This window comes from Megascapheus bottae, chromosome 5 (assembly GCF_031878675.1).
Source record: "Megascapheus bottae isolate mThoBot1 chromosome 5, mThoBot2.hap1, whole genome shotgun sequence".
NCBI lineage: Eukaryota > Metazoa > Chordata > Mammalia > Rodentia > Geomyidae > Megascapheus > Megascapheus bottae.
In genome coordinates, this window is record NC_143513.1 from 12,907,728 (window position 1) to 12,926,115 (window position 18,388).

Below are 18,388 nucleotides of genomic sequence, written 5' to 3' on the forward strand. Positions count from 1 at the left end.
GTCAAGTAAATATGTAATCAGCAATGAGAAAGGAAGTAGCCCTTAGAAGTTTAGTTTCACTGAATCAAGAAACAGAAGGAATAGATCTTTGGAGGTTGGAGAAATATATCTTCCCTGATACATTCAAATTCTTTGCTTTGAGAATATAATGAATAAAGATAACTGAAAATAATGTTTCCATGTATTTATATATAAAAATATGTGAATGAATTGCTAGCCAAACTACATTATGTTCGGTGAAGGAAGATTTAGTAGAAAGCATTTTTTGAAGTGTTATACAACCCCAAGAAGTATTTAAGAAATTCATAAATTCAAACTGAACTTGGTATTGGCAATCAAATTATGTGTGAGATACAGTTCTATATATCTTCTGAGGCAGAGTTCTATATGTATCCAGAATCATAGTTTATGATATTTGTAAACTTACAGGTATAGGCAAGAAAATAGGGATATCAATGCAATGTACCAGGGGTTATGATGAAGCTTCTGAATACTGGGGCTGAGCCAGAAAGTTTCTTGGATGTGCGAAATGGAGAAATAAGAGAGGGACAATACTCAGAGAAGACTACAGGGGCTAAGATTCAAGAGATAATTTATGACACCAAACAAAAGAGGAGGTGAACATTGCTTAGATGAAAAGTAAGAGCTGAAGTTGGAAAAACAAAGCAGAAAACTTGACTCAAAGTAATGAGAAGAGTTGGAGTGGACTGTTTCTGGGAAATTAATTTTTTATAGTTGAGATGTACCAGATGGATTTAGCTAGAGTCAGACTGAAGTTGGGAAAGCAGGTGTGTGTGTGTGTGTGTGTGTGTGTGTGTGTGTGTGTGTGTGTTTGTTTGTATTGGGGCTTGAACTCAGAGCCTTGATGTTATCCCTTAGCTTTTCTGCTCAAATTTGGCACTCTACCACTTGAGCCACAGCTCCAGTTCTGCATTTTGTTCCCTTGGAGATAAATGACTCATGGACTTTCCTACCTAGGATGACTTTGAACCATAATATAGCTCAGGTCTCGGTCTCTTTAGAAGTTAGGATTTTAGGTCCAAGTCACTGACACCTGGCTGAGGCAGTTTTTATAGAAATGAGAAACATAATGGACCAAGCCTAAGGTAGGTGTCACAGGAAAGCAAAGACAGAAAAAAACGATTCCAGCAATAGATGATATCATTAAGTAGACATCTTCATTGGATCTATGGTTATAAAAAGGTGATAACTAGGAAACACTGGGTGTGTTAATGATTCTAACTCACAAAAAGAGGGCAGGGAACAAGCCAGATGATGAATCTTCTATGATAATATTGAATTTGAGACCCCTGAGTCTTTGTCTAGTCACTTGCTATTTAACAAAAGTTTACTGAGTACCCATCAGCTGGAAGAAATGGGGGAAAGTAGGTGCTGGGTATACTGACACAAATTAAATGTAACTTAATTTATGTCCTCCCTTCCTTGTGATCCTATGTTCTCTACTCCTTACCCTAGGCTGCCCTCCTCATTAGATGAACACATGGATGATAACTAGGATGTTCCAATGTGCTCAGGAGAAAGAATTGGGAAGGAAGAAATAAGGAAGAGAAATATAGATTCTAGAGTTCAGCCTCCACATAGGCTTTTCCAGAACCATTTTAATATACATTTCTTTAGAAGAAAGGCACTCTATCTCTTTTTATTTTCCAGAGCTGAGGACTGAACTCAGGGCCTTGTACTTGCCAAGCAAGTGCTCTTCCCCTGAGCTAAATTCTCAACCCCTAGAAGTAAGACTGTCTTACTTAGTAACATTTTGTTGCATGGCTAAACTTATTTAGCTACTTTCTATAGATTGCTTTTGGGTGAGGGAAATCATAAAATATTGCACAAGCACAATAACCCTGATCTACGTTAACACAATACTACGTTCAAGATTAAAACTCTCCCCAGCTTTTTTTTTATTAAAGTGGTCTCATTCCCAGTTATGGTTACTAAGAGGCACCATCCTTACTCAACTCTTCCCTCATCTTAATAGAACTCAGACCTTTCCTTCAATAGAACTCAGCAGTAGACTCAGTAGTAGATTTTGCCTCTCTTACACTCTAGTACATAGTCCAAATCCATCTGCTTCCCTTTTCCTTCTCTGCCAATCTCAGACAGATCTTCTCCCAGCACAAACCATACTCTACTACACAGCAATGTGAACTTCAAGAAGGTACAATCAGATGGTTCTAACATCCTTCAGGAAACACCTATTGCACTTAAAATCAAATTCTAACTCTTTGTCTCCAATTTATGTTTTTAATATGTATATTAAAATCATAAATATTAATCATATTTAGTTTATTGTTTAATTTTTACTTTTTAGCTATCTTTACTGTACAAGTGGGTTTTGATTCAACATGCCAGTTTGTGAGAAATAATACATCTCATCCGTGTCACCCTGTTTATGGTTCTCTGTCTCCTCTATTCCAATCTACCTTTGATTTCGATACCTGAGCTATCCCCATCCACCGTGTCTCTTTAATGGGTTGGCTGCACTGTCCCCATCATGACGTTCACTCACACGCTCCTTTCTGTTCTTTGACACACTAAGCTTTTGGCTGTATTGTTTCAAAATGGTCTATTAGATCATTTATCTAAAATAATATCTTCCATTTCCAATAGTTCCTTTTCCTCCTGTCACCTGATATTTGTCATAACTCTTACAATCTGCAGTAACATTTATCACATATGCTTTCTTATTACTCATATAGTCTCACCTGCTAGCAAAATATAAGGTCTTACTACTGCTCCTCTTCATTTTGGAAATGTGGAAAAAACATTGTATCAACGAAAATTTTGATAGAGGATAATTTTGAAAATGGATAATATTGAATTATGGAGAAAACAACAGGGAAATTTTTGTCTGTTGTTGAACTTTAACTCTGAGCCTGGGTGCTGTCCCTGAACTCTTCAGCTCAAGGCTACAGCTCTATCACTTGTGCCACAGCAGCACTTCCAATAGGGGAATTTGTATCTTATGGAGGAAGTCTCAAATGTTATAGTAATTGAGAAGAATTGATGAGCAAGTAATAAAATTAGGAAGGCATATGCTTGGAAGACTAGCAAATAATTTTTCATAGAATGCCTTTTATAATAAACAAGAAACTTGATCAATAGGGCACTGAGTCCCAGAGTTTATAACTGACATACAGTATTCCATGTTAGGCTAACACATATCTGAGAGTTAAATCACTATCAAGAACATAGAACATCTAATGCGTAAATGTAATTGCTTTAAACACATGCACAATGGCTTTAACGCATAAATTAGGGAAGAACTAAAAGTCTGAATAAAGTTAAGACAAATGATTAAATAACATGATCATTTAGTTATCAGGATATCTGAGATCTGGAAAGTAAAAGCTAAATGACATGCTACCCAAGGACTCCTCACTCACCGTGCATGGAGTCTGCATCCAGGGCTCACCGTCGATCTGCATGGGCAGGGATTTGCTAGTCCTAGGAGAAAACAGTTCATGTTATCTCTGTTACCAAACTACAGAACAGGCTTTTATACAAAATGAGGAAATCAGAAAAGACAAATGTGTAATTTTGCTAGCTCAAAAGGGAGATTTTCTCTCACTGTTAATAAATATCCTGAAAGGTATTTTGGTCACAGGAAATGCTAGCAAAATATCAGGAATCAAAACAAAAAAGATCAGACTTCATATTCAAGGACACAGGGAGAATTTTGGGTACCCATAGCTGATGCCTGTAATCCTAGCGACTGAGGAAGCTGAGATCTGAGGACCCCATTTTGAAGCCAGCCTTGACAGGAAAGTGCATGAAATTCTTATCTCCAATTAACAGCCCTAAAGTAGGAAGTGGAGGTGAGGCTCAAGTGAGGAAAAAAGGCGAAGGAACAGAGCCCAGGCCCTGAGGTAAAGCCTCAGTATTAATGTACACTCTCACAAAGACAAACTGAAGAAAAGAAGCCAACGTGGCAGATTTCCAGAAATCAATACTTTCCAATAAATAACATCTACTATGTGTGCTCTACAATGTATAGTTTCACCTCTGAAACTTTAGAATGGACTTTAGAATATCTATTTTCCTTACAGATAAAATATTAGGGGATGGGAAATCCATGGAAAGTTTCATATTTAATGTATGAAAAATTCACGAAACAATTATTCATAACAATTCTCCAAGAAATTATGCTGTACTTTATTTAGTTCATATGAGAAATGAAGTTCATAGTGCATCAATAGTTATTTTCCCATTTAGATAATTTGCCTAGTAAATACTTTGGTGCTTCAGGAAAGGAAACAAATGAATAAATGATGAAGGAAGAATTAATATTCATTTTAGCTTTGGTGTATCACTATTGCATTGGTAGTCACCAAGAAAGACTCATGCTCTACTCAGCCTGTTGGGGAATTGGCTGTTGGGGAATTGGTAAAAATCTCCATGATTCTGGAATATATCAATATCAATCATTGGTTTTGTGAAACAAAAATAGAACAAAAGTGTCCCTATAAAAGTACATAGAATTTAAAGTAGTTTGCAGATAAGTCATATTATTATTGTTCCCCACTCCTTGTCAATTGCAGAGAAAGAACAGCTACCTGATGACTACAGAAGAGCACTGAGCCAGCCGCCGGCCAGCACTCTTCAGTCCTGTGTAGATTTGACCCATCTCCATGGCTCCTTCCAAGCCAACCACTTCCAGAAGCTGGTCACTCAAATCTGAAAGAAAACAGATACCCTATGGGTTACAGTGAGTGTGCATATGCCTGCATGATAATATCTTCCCATATTACAGAAATAATGAAAGCTCCCTCTCAAGAAAAGCCTTTCTTTTTCTATTTTTTTTTCTTCCCCTGCTTAAATGCAGGGTCATATGTGTCTTCAACTTGCTCACATCTGGTGCTCTACCACTTGAGCTGTGATACCAACCTGGCTTTGTTTTTTTGCTGATTAATTGGAGATTAGTAAGAAAATGAATTAATTGGAGACTCACATCTGAGTCTCTCAGACATTTTTATGGTCTGACTTTGAGCCTTGTTCCAAATCTCAGCTTTCTGAGTAGGTACGACCACAGAAATGAGCCACCAATAACTGGCTTAAAAAACTGTCTTCAAAGCTGAAAGAAATGAAAAGATGGCCTACTCCTGTAGTTTTCCTTTTAACTAAACCTCAACGTTCTCTGGAAAAATGATTTGCTGTCAGCTTTTTCTTAAACAAGAGGGAAGAAAAAATTCTAAGCCAATAATGCAAAAAAATACCAATAGTTTTTAACATCAACATACTTAAATGTTATTCCACATGTACACAGGGAACATTTTTATAGACCGTGTTAGGCCACAAATATACATCTCATCACTATAGGTAAAGTCTGAGGAGATACTGTCAAAAAGATTCTGTTAAATTACCAGAGAATGAGAGACCTTAGAGGTCACAGAGTTGATGGTTATTTTATACATTAGATAACCATCAGGTGGCTTATCCATAATCAGAGATAACTTTGTGTAAAAGTTTAAGAGACAGTAGTAGCTTCTTGGAATATTTTCCTGATGTTTAGAAATACATTTCTAGAAGGGTGTTGGTTGGTCACACCAGTAGTCGTAGGTATTCAGGAGGCTGAGATCTGAGGTTTTCAGTTAGAAGCCAGTCAAGACAGGGAAGCGCATGAGATGCATATCATCAGTTAATCACCAAAAGCCAGAAGAAGAGCTGTGACTCAAGTGGTAGAGTTCCAGCCTTCAGCACAAAAGCCTAGAGTTCAAGCTTCAAGACTGACCAAAAAAAGGAAAGAAAAGAAATATGTTTTAACATATTAGCATTTAGGAATAAATTACAAAATGAATACCATACAATTATTATTAGTAGTAAAAGATACCAGAAAGTGGCCAATGAAATGGTCAGCCCTTGTTTAAAGTTTATTAAGTACTTGTCACAGGACAAATCACTTCCTACTTATTGGTTCCTCTCACCTCAAGATCAATATAAGAAAGGCAGGATTATCCCTAATTAGAGAAGAAGGAGCTGAAGATTAATGAATTCTTTTTTATATTCACATAAATTTGAACCTGAGCACTGTCAAACATTACACTGTTAGCCTTCAATAATGCAGTGGCATTGAAAAAAAGATATGCTAAAAATTAAAGAGATGCTTTTTTATATGTAGAAATAAAAGTTGGTCTGTGTGAGCTTCAAGGTCCCTTTCCAACCTAAAGGTTTTCAGTCAGCAGAGAGGCAAACTGGCATTGGTAAAACAATCCCGGAAAACCCTATTTCAAGACACAGCAAGGGCCTGTTTGCTCACAAATTTTATTCAGAATGCTTATGTGCATGATTTGAAGTCTGAAATCTGAGTGATCACACAGGATGCTTCTTTTTTTTTATTTTTATATACTTTCAGTGTTCTTTCAAAATGTAAATAAATTCTTATTCATACTTTTTTTATTTTTAGTGGTACTGAGGTTTGAACTCAAGAACTTGTATTTACTCAGCTTGCTCTTTTTCTCTATCACTTCAGTTATAGCTCCAGCTCTGCTATTTTTGTTGCTTTACTCTCTACTGGAGTTTGAACAAAGAGCTGTCTCTTTGCTTCTTTGCTCAGAGTTGGTGCTCTACCATTGAGCCACAGCTCTAATTATGTATTTTGGTGGCTCACTGGAAATAATTTTCTCATAGATTTTCCTGGCTGGGCTGGCAACAAACAGCTACAGATCTTAGCATCCCGAATATGTAGGATTACAGACATGAGCTACCAGTGTTGGCCAGTGCTGCTGTTCACAAAGTTAGTTTAGAAATAAAATCTCAAAAAAAAAGAAAGAAAAGTTCATGAAATTTTTAGGCATTAACCTAACCAAAGATGTAAAGGGATTTTTAAATGAAAACTATAAAAGCCTAATGAAAGAAATCAAACAGGACACTAAGAAATGGATAGTGAGAACCAATATAGTGAAAATGGCCATCCTGCCAACATTTATATACAAATTCAATGTAATTCCCATGAAAATCCCAAGGACATTCTTTACTGAAATAAAAGGTGTAATCCAAAAGTTCATACAAAACAACAAAGACCTAGAATAGCCAAACAATTCTAGGCAAAAAGAGGAATGCAGGTGGTATTACAATACCAGACTTCAAACTCTACTATAGAGCCATAATAACAAAAACAGCATGGTATTGGCACAAAAATAAACAAGATCAATGGGACAGAATAGAAGATTCAGAAATAAAACCACAGACCTATAGTCAACTTACATTCAACAAAGAAGCCAGATATAAAGTGGAACAAACACAACCTATTATTGGTGCTGGGAAACTGGGCAGCCACATGCAAAAAACTAAAAATTGATCCCAACCTGTCACCATGCACAAGCATTAACTCAGAATGGATCAAAGACCTGAATATCAGACCTGAAACTGCTACACAATAGAGTAGGAGAGGTACTGGAACTCATAGGCACAGGCAAAAACTTGAACAGAGTCCAAGGGTTACAATAGATTGGAGAGAGACTCAACAAATGGGACTACCTAAAAATAAAAAGTTTCTGCACAGACAAAGGCATAGCTACTAAAGTAGAAAGACAGCCAACCAACTGGGAAAAGATATTTAGCATCAGGCAAATGCTTAATATCCAATATCTACAGGGAACTCAAAAAAACTAATCCCCCCCAAACCCACAAACTAATGACTAAATGGGCAAGGAAACTAAAGAGAGTCTTATCAAAAGAAGAGGTTAAAATGGCAAAGAAACATATAGAAAATGCTCATCATCCATGATCATAAAGGAAATGCAAATAAAAACAACCCTAAGATATCACCTTACTCCAATCAGAATGGCCAATATTCTGAACTCAGACAATGACAAATACTGATGTGGTTGTGCAGAAAGAGGAACCCTACTGCACTGCTGGTGGGAATGTAAACTAGTAGAGCCACTCTGAAAAGCAGTTTTGAGGTTTCTCAAAAAACTAAAAATAGACCTTCCCTACAATCCCACAATACCACTCCTGGTCATCTGCCCTGAGCATCATAACCCAGGATATGATAAGGACACCTCAGCTATGTTCTTCTCCACTATTCACAATAGCCAAGCTGTGGAAACAACCCAGATGCCCAACTGCAGATGAATGGATAAAAAAGTGTCATATATATAATGGACTTCTCCATAGCCAACAGACAAGATTAAATAATGGCATTCGTTGGGAAGTGAATGACACCAGGGTGAATCATATTGAGTGAGATAAGTCAAGACCAAAAGAACAGAAGTTGCATAGGCTCCTTGATATGTGGATATTAGATCCAAACAGTACAAAAACAATGACTCAATATTTGGGTATCCAAGGTTATAGACATGGTCTTGGAGATATAAACATAACTTCATAATCATAAAAATCTATGATGGGATATATACTCTATAGACATAATGTTATGTAGATTGATAAGTATCTGTGACATATAAACCCTCAACTTAATTTTAATTATGTTCTAAAATCGATGTTCCAGTGATTACATATAGAGATTCCCTTCTTGAATTCTTCCTTGTTAAACATGGTATTTGAAATATGATGTTAAAATCAGTGTAATAAAATCTTTCAAAAAAAGAAATATAGTCTCATGGATACCACCCTCCCTCAGCCTACCTATAAGATAGCTTGCAACCTCCATCTCTGTGTCTCAGTCTTCTGAGTAGCTAGTAGTATAGGTGCAAATCATTGGTGCCCATCTGATATTATTTTAATATTCAAGAATATCTGGAGCACACAATGCACAGTTATGATTATGCAAGATAAACCAGTTATAAACAACGATAGATTCACAGCAAAACAAGGTGGTTTTGTACCAGGTCTATTTCCTATAGACAGCCTGGCTTCTCATTAATCGACTTATTTTATCATGGAGTTGAGAAATGTTAATGATTCATATTCTCTAGCTCAACTCTATGGTGGAAGAACAGTTTCAAATCTGAAAGCTCATAGATTATAACCATTGGAACATTTAGTATAAATACAAAAATGTAATGTATATTCAAGTCTTCAGAGATTTAAGTGAATGATACAAAGCATGATTGAATTAAAAAAAACTATAGCATCGGTATGAGGTTGATCCAAGTAAACATCTTTCAATCTTTCATTTAAAAGCTCGAATGTCACCAAGTGGTAACTGAGCATACACCTTCCTACACTAGCACTTATTAAGACTTATTTTACATGAAGTTTATTCTGTATTTCTACTTTAAATTTATGTTGCCAAGAACAGATGGACAAGAAACAGAAACATATTCTTTCAGCTGTAGCCGGCACTAGAATGTGCTTGGCTCTGCAGCATGGGTGTTAATATACTCATTTCTTAGGTATAGAGATAACGACATTGTGACAAGTACTAAATCCCCAGATGTGTGACTGGTAATATTTATAAAACAACATCCACACCAGCACAGTCACAGAATTGAACTATGCATATGCTGTTGTGCGGTTTGTACTGTCAGATTCCTAAGTAGGTGAGATTTCATCATAGTTCTTATAATGGTCTGAGGCTGGTTGCTGGGATGTGTTCTTTAAGAAATGAAACACTCTGAACAGAGTTAATCTGTGAGCACTAACTCCTTCATGAATCACAGGAATTTCTCCACACACACACCATATTGCTACTGTCTACCACCCTCCTTCTGTTTTTTTCTTTCTTTCTTTTAATTGAGCTTTGTTTTTCTCCAATTAAAATACTCTTAAAAATCAAGTCAATGATTAACAGTCAATACAGAAGACGTTTCTCATGAGTTTAGAAGACTTACTACTTTAAACTCTAACGTCCTTGCTGACAGAAATAAAACTTGTGAAATGATTGAATGTTTATAAATACTGAAAAAGGTAAATACCAGTTCCGTGTATAGAAGGAAATAAAGTAAAAAGCAAAAACAAAAGCTCTAATTTTATGCTGTACAAATTTGTTCCCATAGCATGTCTACAACCAATTTCATCTTTGTGCTATGTTTGCAGCCTTGACTTATTTCATATCAATCTATCTGTCTGTCTGTCTATCTATCTATTATTTATCTTCATCATCATCAACATCTATCTAATGTACCAACCAACCTACCTACCTATCTGCCTAATCTATTGTGTGTGTGTGTGTGTGTGTGTGTGTGTGTGTGTGTGTGTGTGTGTGTGTGTGTGTTTACAGTAGCTTGAACTCATGGTTTGGCCACTATCTTTTTTTTTTTTTTTACTCAAGGCTGACACTCTCTCTTACAAGTTTTGGTGTATAATTAGAGATAAGAGGTCACAAGGACATTTCTGTCCAGGCATCAAGTTCTAATCCTCAGATCTCAGCCTCCTTAGTGAGCTAAGTAGGAACCTTTTACACCTAGCTTATGAATATATCTTTGAACTCTGTTTTTGCATGTACTATTCTCTGAAAACATCAAATACTTTTATTTCTTTATTTATTTTATTGTCAGCATAATGTACAGAGAGTTTACAGTTACATTTGTTAGATAGTAGGTGTGTTACTTCTCACATATTGATATACCCTCCCATGTTTTTTCCCCATTTCCCTCTCCCCACCCCCTCAAATCATCTTGTTTTCCTCCCTTCCCTTTCCTATTTCAAATAAACAAATAAACATATATATAATATGTCAGCTAACAAAGTCAGATACCATAACAATATGAGATTAAACATAAGGGTAAATAAAGAGAAGAGAAATAATATAGTACATTAAGAACAACAATCACACAAGATAAAGCTCTTGTTTCCATCCAAATACTTCTTTATTTCACATTTTAGCTAAATTTTAGTTTACGTGCATCTTTCTAGCAATATCCTTAAGCAAGCATATTTATGTGCTTAATTGATTTGTGTTATGCCTATTGATATTATACTTAAGAACAGGAGTAAGGAATAGGCATCAGTGGTTTCAGCCTATAATCCTTGCATGAACCCCAAGTTCAATCCCTGGTATTGATGCATACACACACACACACACAAACACACACACACACACACACACACACACACACACACACACACACCACAAAGCATGAATAAAAATGGGCAAATATATTTTTATAGATTATGAATTAAGAAGACTTTTTTATAAACTTAAAGATTAAAAAATAAGCATTACTGTAACCCTTCTATTAATTACAATAAAAAGAAGAAAAAACTAAGTGTTATGACATGAAAATTATCTGAAATTCAAATTAAATTAAATTCAAATTAAATCTTATTGATACATTGGAGCTTTGGAATTATGGTGGCAGAAGCAAGAACTTGTGATCTCATTCTTTTGTATATCAAAGTCTAAATTTGACTGTCTTTGTTTTAGCTTAAAAATTGAGAGAAATCAGGGAGCCTATGTTTCTTTGGGTCTGGCTTACTTCACTTATGATTTTTTTTCCTAAGTCTTTTCATTTCCTTATTAATGGTGCAATGTCATTCTTTCTGATGGAAGCATAGAATTCTATTGCATATAAATATGACACCTTCTTGATCCATTCATCTATTTAGGAGTATCTGGGTTGGTTCTATATCTTAGGTATGGTAAATAATGCTGCAATGAACAAAGTTGTGCTGGTAGCTTTAGTGTGGTAGTTTGGGTAAATGCTTAGGAGTGCGATTGCTGGGTCATAGAGGGGCTCTATGTTTAATCTTTTGAGGAACCTTCCTACTGCTTTCCAGAGTAGTTGAGCCAGTTTGAATTCCCACCAACAGTATAATAGTTCCCTTTTGGCCACATCCCCACCAGCGTCTACTATCATTTGTTTTCTTGATAATGGCCATTCTAACAGGGAATATATGGAATCACAAAAAAAGAAAGAAAAATGAAAAAGAAAAAAAAAGATAAGGCGAAAAAAAAAAACAACTAAAAACTAGGCTTTTTTGGCTCATGCCTGTAATCCAAACTCCAAGCTACTTAGGAGAAAAAGATCCATGATTCATGGTTTCAAGCCAGCCCAGGTAGACAAACTCAGGGTCTCTTACACCCATTTAACCAATATAAAGTTGCAAGTGGGAGTGTAGTTCAAATGCTAAAGTGCTAACCAATGGAAAAAGCTGAATGAGATCATGATGCCTAGAGTTTTAATACAGACATAGGGATGCTCTCTCTCTCTCTGTCTCTCTCTCTGTCTCTCTCTCTGTCTCTCTCTCTGTCTCTCTCTCTCTCTCTGTGTCTCTCTCTCTCTCTGTCTCTCTCTCTCTCTGTCTCTGTCTCTCTCTCTCTCTCTCTCTCTCTCTCTCACACACACACACACACACACACACACTCAGATTTTACTTTGATTCTGTGATAAGTGTTAAATGACATCACAGTGTCCAAGCTCTAATTTCACAGAGTACATGTCCATGTGGTAAAGCACCTGTTTTCAGCCATCACACAGTCATGTCAAGACATCTCCCACCGTCCATTTGTTAAAACAGTCGTTTCCAAATGGCTTCATTTCAAAATCAATTAAGGATGATTTAAATTCTGTCTTTGCTCTATTGTTGCATTTGCATTGAATTTCTTAAGCTTGAGGAAGAGCAGTAGAGCTAGAGGTGTACAAGTTTCAAGGAGACCTGGAGGTCTGAATATGAGACAGCTTTATCTTCCAGTCATATGTGATGCACTGAGAAGTCCTGCCCCCAAAATATAATGGTGTGTATGCATATGTCTATTCTGAGGCAGATCTCATTTCATTCAGTTGAAGAAAAAAAGAACAGGCACCCGAAGGAGTTAAGAACCTTTCAATACCTCCAAGATGGTAATGGAGAGAAGAGATATTTTCAAGTTAGATACTTCTGTGCTTTAAGTAAAATTCTGCCAGGGGATGCTTCCAAAGGAAAAAAAAATGAGCCATCAACCTTGAGCCATATAAGAATGGGACTTTTTACCACAGTGCCAGTAAATCTAAATGAGAAGAAACAGAGCTTTATTATTTCTAAAATGTGATTGAAAGTAAGTGCTACTTTCAAATATAAGCTTAATCAACACTGAAGCAATACCTAGATTAGTACTGAAAGATCTCATTGATTTTTTTTTATTTTGTTGTTGGGTTAAGAAAAAAACAGCAGTTTTCATTATTTACCATCTTAAAATATCTTCAATAATTGCTACATTGTAGTGATTACAAATTTATTTTATTTAAATGTATGCATTTTTATGTTATGCAGTACTTAACACATTACATGTGCTTATGGCTATTTTGAGATTTTGATAATTAATAGCTCCTACATTTATTAAAAAATTTATTAACATGTTATACATGCTTGTTGCTATTTTGAAATTTTCATAATTAACGGCTCTTAAATATACTAAAAATTTATCTGCAAGGAAATACATGTATTCCTCAACCAACATCTATCAATTTTATCAAAATGTCTACGGGGATGTTCAACTAAGATGTAAAGAAGACCTTCTTTAAAATAACATTTCCTGTTGAGTTTTTAAATTTGTTATTGTTCTTCTTTTGCAGGGCTGGGGTTGCACACACGGGCCTGATAAATGGTAGGAAAGGGCTCTGCTATTGAATCACTCTACCAAGCTTGCCTATGATTTTGTAAATTTTTTCATGCCACATTATTTTGTTGCACAGAGAATCAGGGTCAGGAATGTAGGATCAGAAAGTCAGGGGCATAGGGAGATTAGAAAACCTAAGAGCAGCACAGCTAATAAGTGGGTAATATTTATTCATAGCTTAGTCTCTTCATTTTGACAGTTTTGCCCTGATAACATGTCTCATTATGTAATTGTTTCAGACTGCCATATGTGCGGGAACAGAAGAAGAGGCATTGCAAACACAGACTGAGTGTGGGTTGTAGCATTTCATAGAAGAGTGTGTCCCCAGGCAGGGAGAGAGGGCTGGGGAGGAGCAGGACAAATCTTTTCTCTGTACAGTCCAGAAATGTGCTGTCCCTCCATAGGAGAACATGGGGAGGACTGTCTTCCATTTGGCAGGAGCACTTTGTAAACATCATAAGAAACTAGTTGCATCACCATTTATTAAAATCTTCTTGCCAGGGTAAAAATGGGCTAACTATGAAATTGTACCTTGCTAGGAATAATTTGACATATGTCTTCTGATCTAGAATAAACTTTGTGTGCTGTTGGAGATTAATCTAGATAAAGCCTGGTGCATATGAGACAAATGTTGTAATCCTTCAATAATGTCCTCAAACCTTTCTTCTTTATTTATTTCTTTTTTGTTTTTGTTTTGCCTGGGCTGGCTTGAACTTAGGGCTTCCATGTCTCATCCTAGCCATCTCACTGTATGTATAAACATAACAATCAGGATTTGTAACACCTTCAGGAGCATGCCACATAAAAGGAATTGAAGAGAAAGGGTTAATACATGTTGCAAGCCTGCTAAGGGTTTTATAGGTACTTTCTTGTTGAAGACTAACTGCAGTCATCTCAGGCTGATATCACTAATTATTTCTGATGTGAAAGAAAAATTTACACTATTACTCCTATTTATAATGACTACTCCAGGTCATATGTAAATCATCTGCTGAAGAAATGCCACAAGAAACTTAAAATAATAGAAATACTTTTGGAACTGGCTATAGTGTTAAAAACTAAACACACAAAAAAGACTTTGGTATATAAAAGAGCTAATCATTGTTATTTGGAAAATCAACTTGTATGGAATATCCTGTTTCCTATTGAAATCTGAAAAGTGAATGGTTAAGTTGTGTGTGTGTGTGTGTGTGTGTGTGTGTGTGTGTGTTGTGGAATCCCATGCCTGATTTTCAAAAAGGACTTTTAAAAGAAAGGATTTGATCATATCTTTGAAAGCCATCTGGTTTTGTGAAAATAGTCAGCCAGAGCTGGCTATAACATTTCTTTCTGTTGTTTTCATTCTAAAATTCTTAACTTCCCTAAATGTATCCAAAAAGAAGACCAGAAATCACAGTACAGCATATTGTCAACAACCTCTTCTTTACAATGCGAGCACATCAGATCCTGAAAACCACTTCATTACAAGTGTAATAGAAAAGCTGAACCTCACGATAGGACATGAAACCAAAAGACATCATTCACAAGAGAGAACCAGTGGAAAGATTTCCCATAGCCTCCCTCCCCCTTATACACGGAGTCTGGCAGAGCAGATTAGAAGGACATAAACCTAAGAGAAGGGATTCTGAACAGAAGCAAATGGTAAATTTGAACACTGCTGCTTCTAGGTCCTTGAGTCAATTTGCTGTCTCTAGGCTTTGTGGAGGCACTGAAGGCCCTCGCTTGTTTTCTGTGTGAATGAGCCGTTAGTGTGTGTGGGAATGTTTTCCCTGCACATTGCCTTCTCTGCCCTTTTCTATAAACCCAGCTACTTCTCATGTCTCTTCCTATTAGTGCCATCACTGAACAAAACAAGTGCTCATGAATGAGAGCTGATGTCAGCAAACTGTGAATAGCTCCTGTGGGGGGGAATCTGTACCCTAATACTGATGCCAGGGGTGGCCAAAGTGATCGGAGACAGCCTAACCCTTCCTCTCCTGAGAGCAGCGTGAGAAGAAGATAAAACAGATTCAACATAAAATCTAATTTAGTAAAGGGATAGAGCTAATTATTCGTTCACTCCATTTCCTGAGCCACTCTGAAAACAACTGTTGAAATGTAGAATAAAATGAGTTATTGCTTGCTGTAGCTTTGGTTTAGTTTCAATGGAATATGAAAAAAAATGGAAACATAATATTCTTGAATTCATAAACTGAATACTAAAAATTAAAAATGATGATGAATTGTGTCTTATGCCAGATATTTCCCTGTATGACAGAGCTTCCATCGATTTTTTCACATACACACAAACATTATATACTTTGCAAGAAATTGAAAGACTATTTACTTCAGATTATTGTACAAAACAAAAGCTAAAACAAAAACAATGCTGGTGAGAAGTAAATTATACTCTCCCAGCAATTTTTCTTTGGAGAAAAATCTTCATGACTGTGTAGAATGAAAGTCTAGCAGTCTTCATTTGGAACCTTTAGGATTGGCAAAATAATGGGTTATGGATTGAAGGCTGGGGTCTTGCCAGAGAAGCCTTGAAAACCTGTGCAATCAAGGCTTTGCCCAATGGGAATGAAATGGTCTCTGCTGGGAGAGTTCATGTGCCAAAGGTGTTTTGTTGTTATTGTAGGAGCTGGTATTGACTCAGATACCATGTTCACTTCATAGTATCAGTGTTTCAGTTTTTAAAGGTCAGCTGTTCCTAACTCATTAATGCCTCTAGGGAAAATTTATTGTGGACAGGAAAGACTCTACTGAATTAGTTATTTATTTCTTGACGTTCATTTGTTTGAAAGCTTTTAACATATTGTGGACAGATGGATTCTCTGATCTGATAGGCTGCTTTTTAGCAAGGTAGTACAGCTTAGAAGACATCTGAATTATTCTCTTTTGTATATAGTCTTTTCTCCTTCCCCCTATTTCTTTTATAGTCCGGTAACTTAATCTTAGGGTCTATGCCTACAGTAAAAGAATTGTACTCTTGTTCTTGTACTAAATTGAATCAGTGTTGAGATACATAATTTTATTTAAATGGGCTTGAGAATTAATTCCATTTGTTTAAAAACCTCTACAGGATCCTTGGCCATGTCAATGAGAAAGTTAGAATAAACTCCACTTTCCATCTGAAATCACCAAGAAGGAACTTATACCCCACTGCTGTACAGGTTTTCAGCACCCCTTACCTCATGATATTTGTACATCTGTCGGGTTCCATAAAGTTCCAAAGGGATAGAATTAAAAACTAATCTAGAATTAGCTTTTGTATATAGATATGTTGGTAGGCTCAGAGGAGTCCAAAATTATCTCTAGGAGAAAGTTTACCATTATATTTTACAAAGCATGTCACTTTACCTTTACAAAAACAATCGCATTGAAATATGAATCCAGCTTCTAGAAAATACAACAGTGTTCATCACTCTTACCACTATCAAAAGCAGAACCACAGCACTAGAAGTCTCTTCACCCTTAGCAACCGGAGAAATATAAGAGAAATTCAAATGCTAACATTCAGATTTCTAATGCTTTGTCTTTCTTTTCCAGGAGTTGCTTTTGGGGCTGTGTTGTGGGTAGCTCAAACCTTTTTTTACATTAGGAACTTTGCCCAATTTCTCAAATTCTTTTACCTCCTTGTATAAAATACTTATCCCTTAAAGATTACTTTAAAATACTATGGCATGGATACTCTTGGTACAAGGAAAAAACATTCTATTTAGTTATATTGATTGAAAAAATTACTTGTTTAAAAGGGCTTTGCTGTATTGGTCTCATAGCCTTCATACAACAGAACAAAAGCACTTCTATGAGAGAAGACTAAACTTGGACAAACCGTTAAGAGGAAAAAAAAAAGCAAAGTTCCTCTCTGTTTTTATCAAATTTGGTTGCTGCAGCTGTTCCCAGTTTCTGTATTTTAAAAATAGCCTTATTCAGTGCCTTGTTGGCTAAAGGCCAGAGTGCCATTAGAACATGCTGTACGGAAAAACCTCTATTCAGTTACAGATACAGAAATATATTTAAGATCAGCGGGGGTCATCTGCAGCAAACACTTGTAAAGGAAAATAGAATTTTAATGTGTTTGGACAGATCACCACTTTTATTAGCTAGTTTAAAGCCCTGGTGCAAGAACCTTCCTATTATTCCCTTTTAACTCTGAGATAAAAATGGAGAACGAGTATCAATTTCATTGGGAAAAATGCTATTAGAATGGTCTATTTCTCAAATAGGAATTGCATACCTAAAATACACACTTGAAAGAATACTTTCTAGTGATTTCTTTTTGACCCACTCACATGCACATATCCCATGAAAGATTACTAAGCAGATTCTATATATAGGTCATAATTGATCTCTCCTATAAGCCATCAAATGAATGTCACCAAGTCTCAATAGACCGATCTGCTTTCTCAAATTGAGACTGGACTCATAATGGACTGATAAATTCATTTCATTGGGTGAAAAGTGCATTCAGTTTTGGCCAAAGAATTGAATTATTCAGAAAGTTGCAGAGCTAATCTTGAAATCTCCTTTATTCCCTCCCTTTTCTTCCTCAAAAAGAATTAAAGCTAGCATTTGGGACTGAACAGATTAATACAGGAGTGTCAATTTTAGTTGTTAGTGAAAAGAATCTGTTCTTCATGAGTCATCAATAAAGAGAAGGAGTTTTCTGATTCCAGGAAATGAGAGTAGCAAGAAAGTATTAGAAAGCAGATCATGGGAGAACTGAGGTGAGAAGAGACATATTCATTAGGGAAATGTACACCAGCTGTTGAGGTGTGAAGCATTCAGAAATTTACCTTTCTTGAATGTTAACATGTTAGACTACCACAGTTCTGTAGAGGGTAATTTAGGACAGCCTCTTGGGTTACAGATGAAAAGACTTTATACCCATAGTGACAGTTGTAGCCAGAATGTCAATATTTCTGTCACTCTCCTGCCCCT

At 36.1% G+C, this 18,388-nt stretch overlaps 1 protein-coding gene across 8 annotated transcripts in view; it reads right to left on the reverse strand.

Annotated features, from left to right (window-relative positions):
- Positions 1-18,388, reverse strand: part of Dgkb (diacylglycerol kinase beta) — a 624,803-nt gene that overhangs the window by 19,370 nt on the left and 587,045 nt on the right. For all 8 annotated transcript variants that reach the window (XM_090332713.1, XM_090332719.1, XM_090332717.1 and 5 more), the window contains 2 exons: positions 4,575-4,695; positions 3,405-3,465 (listed from right to left, as the gene is read on the reverse strand). In XM_090332713.1, coding sequence (XP_090188839.1) covers positions 3,405-3,465; positions 4,575-4,695 — 182 coding nt within the window. The remainder of the gene's footprint in view (positions 1-3,404; positions 3,466-4,574; positions 4,696-18,388) is intronic.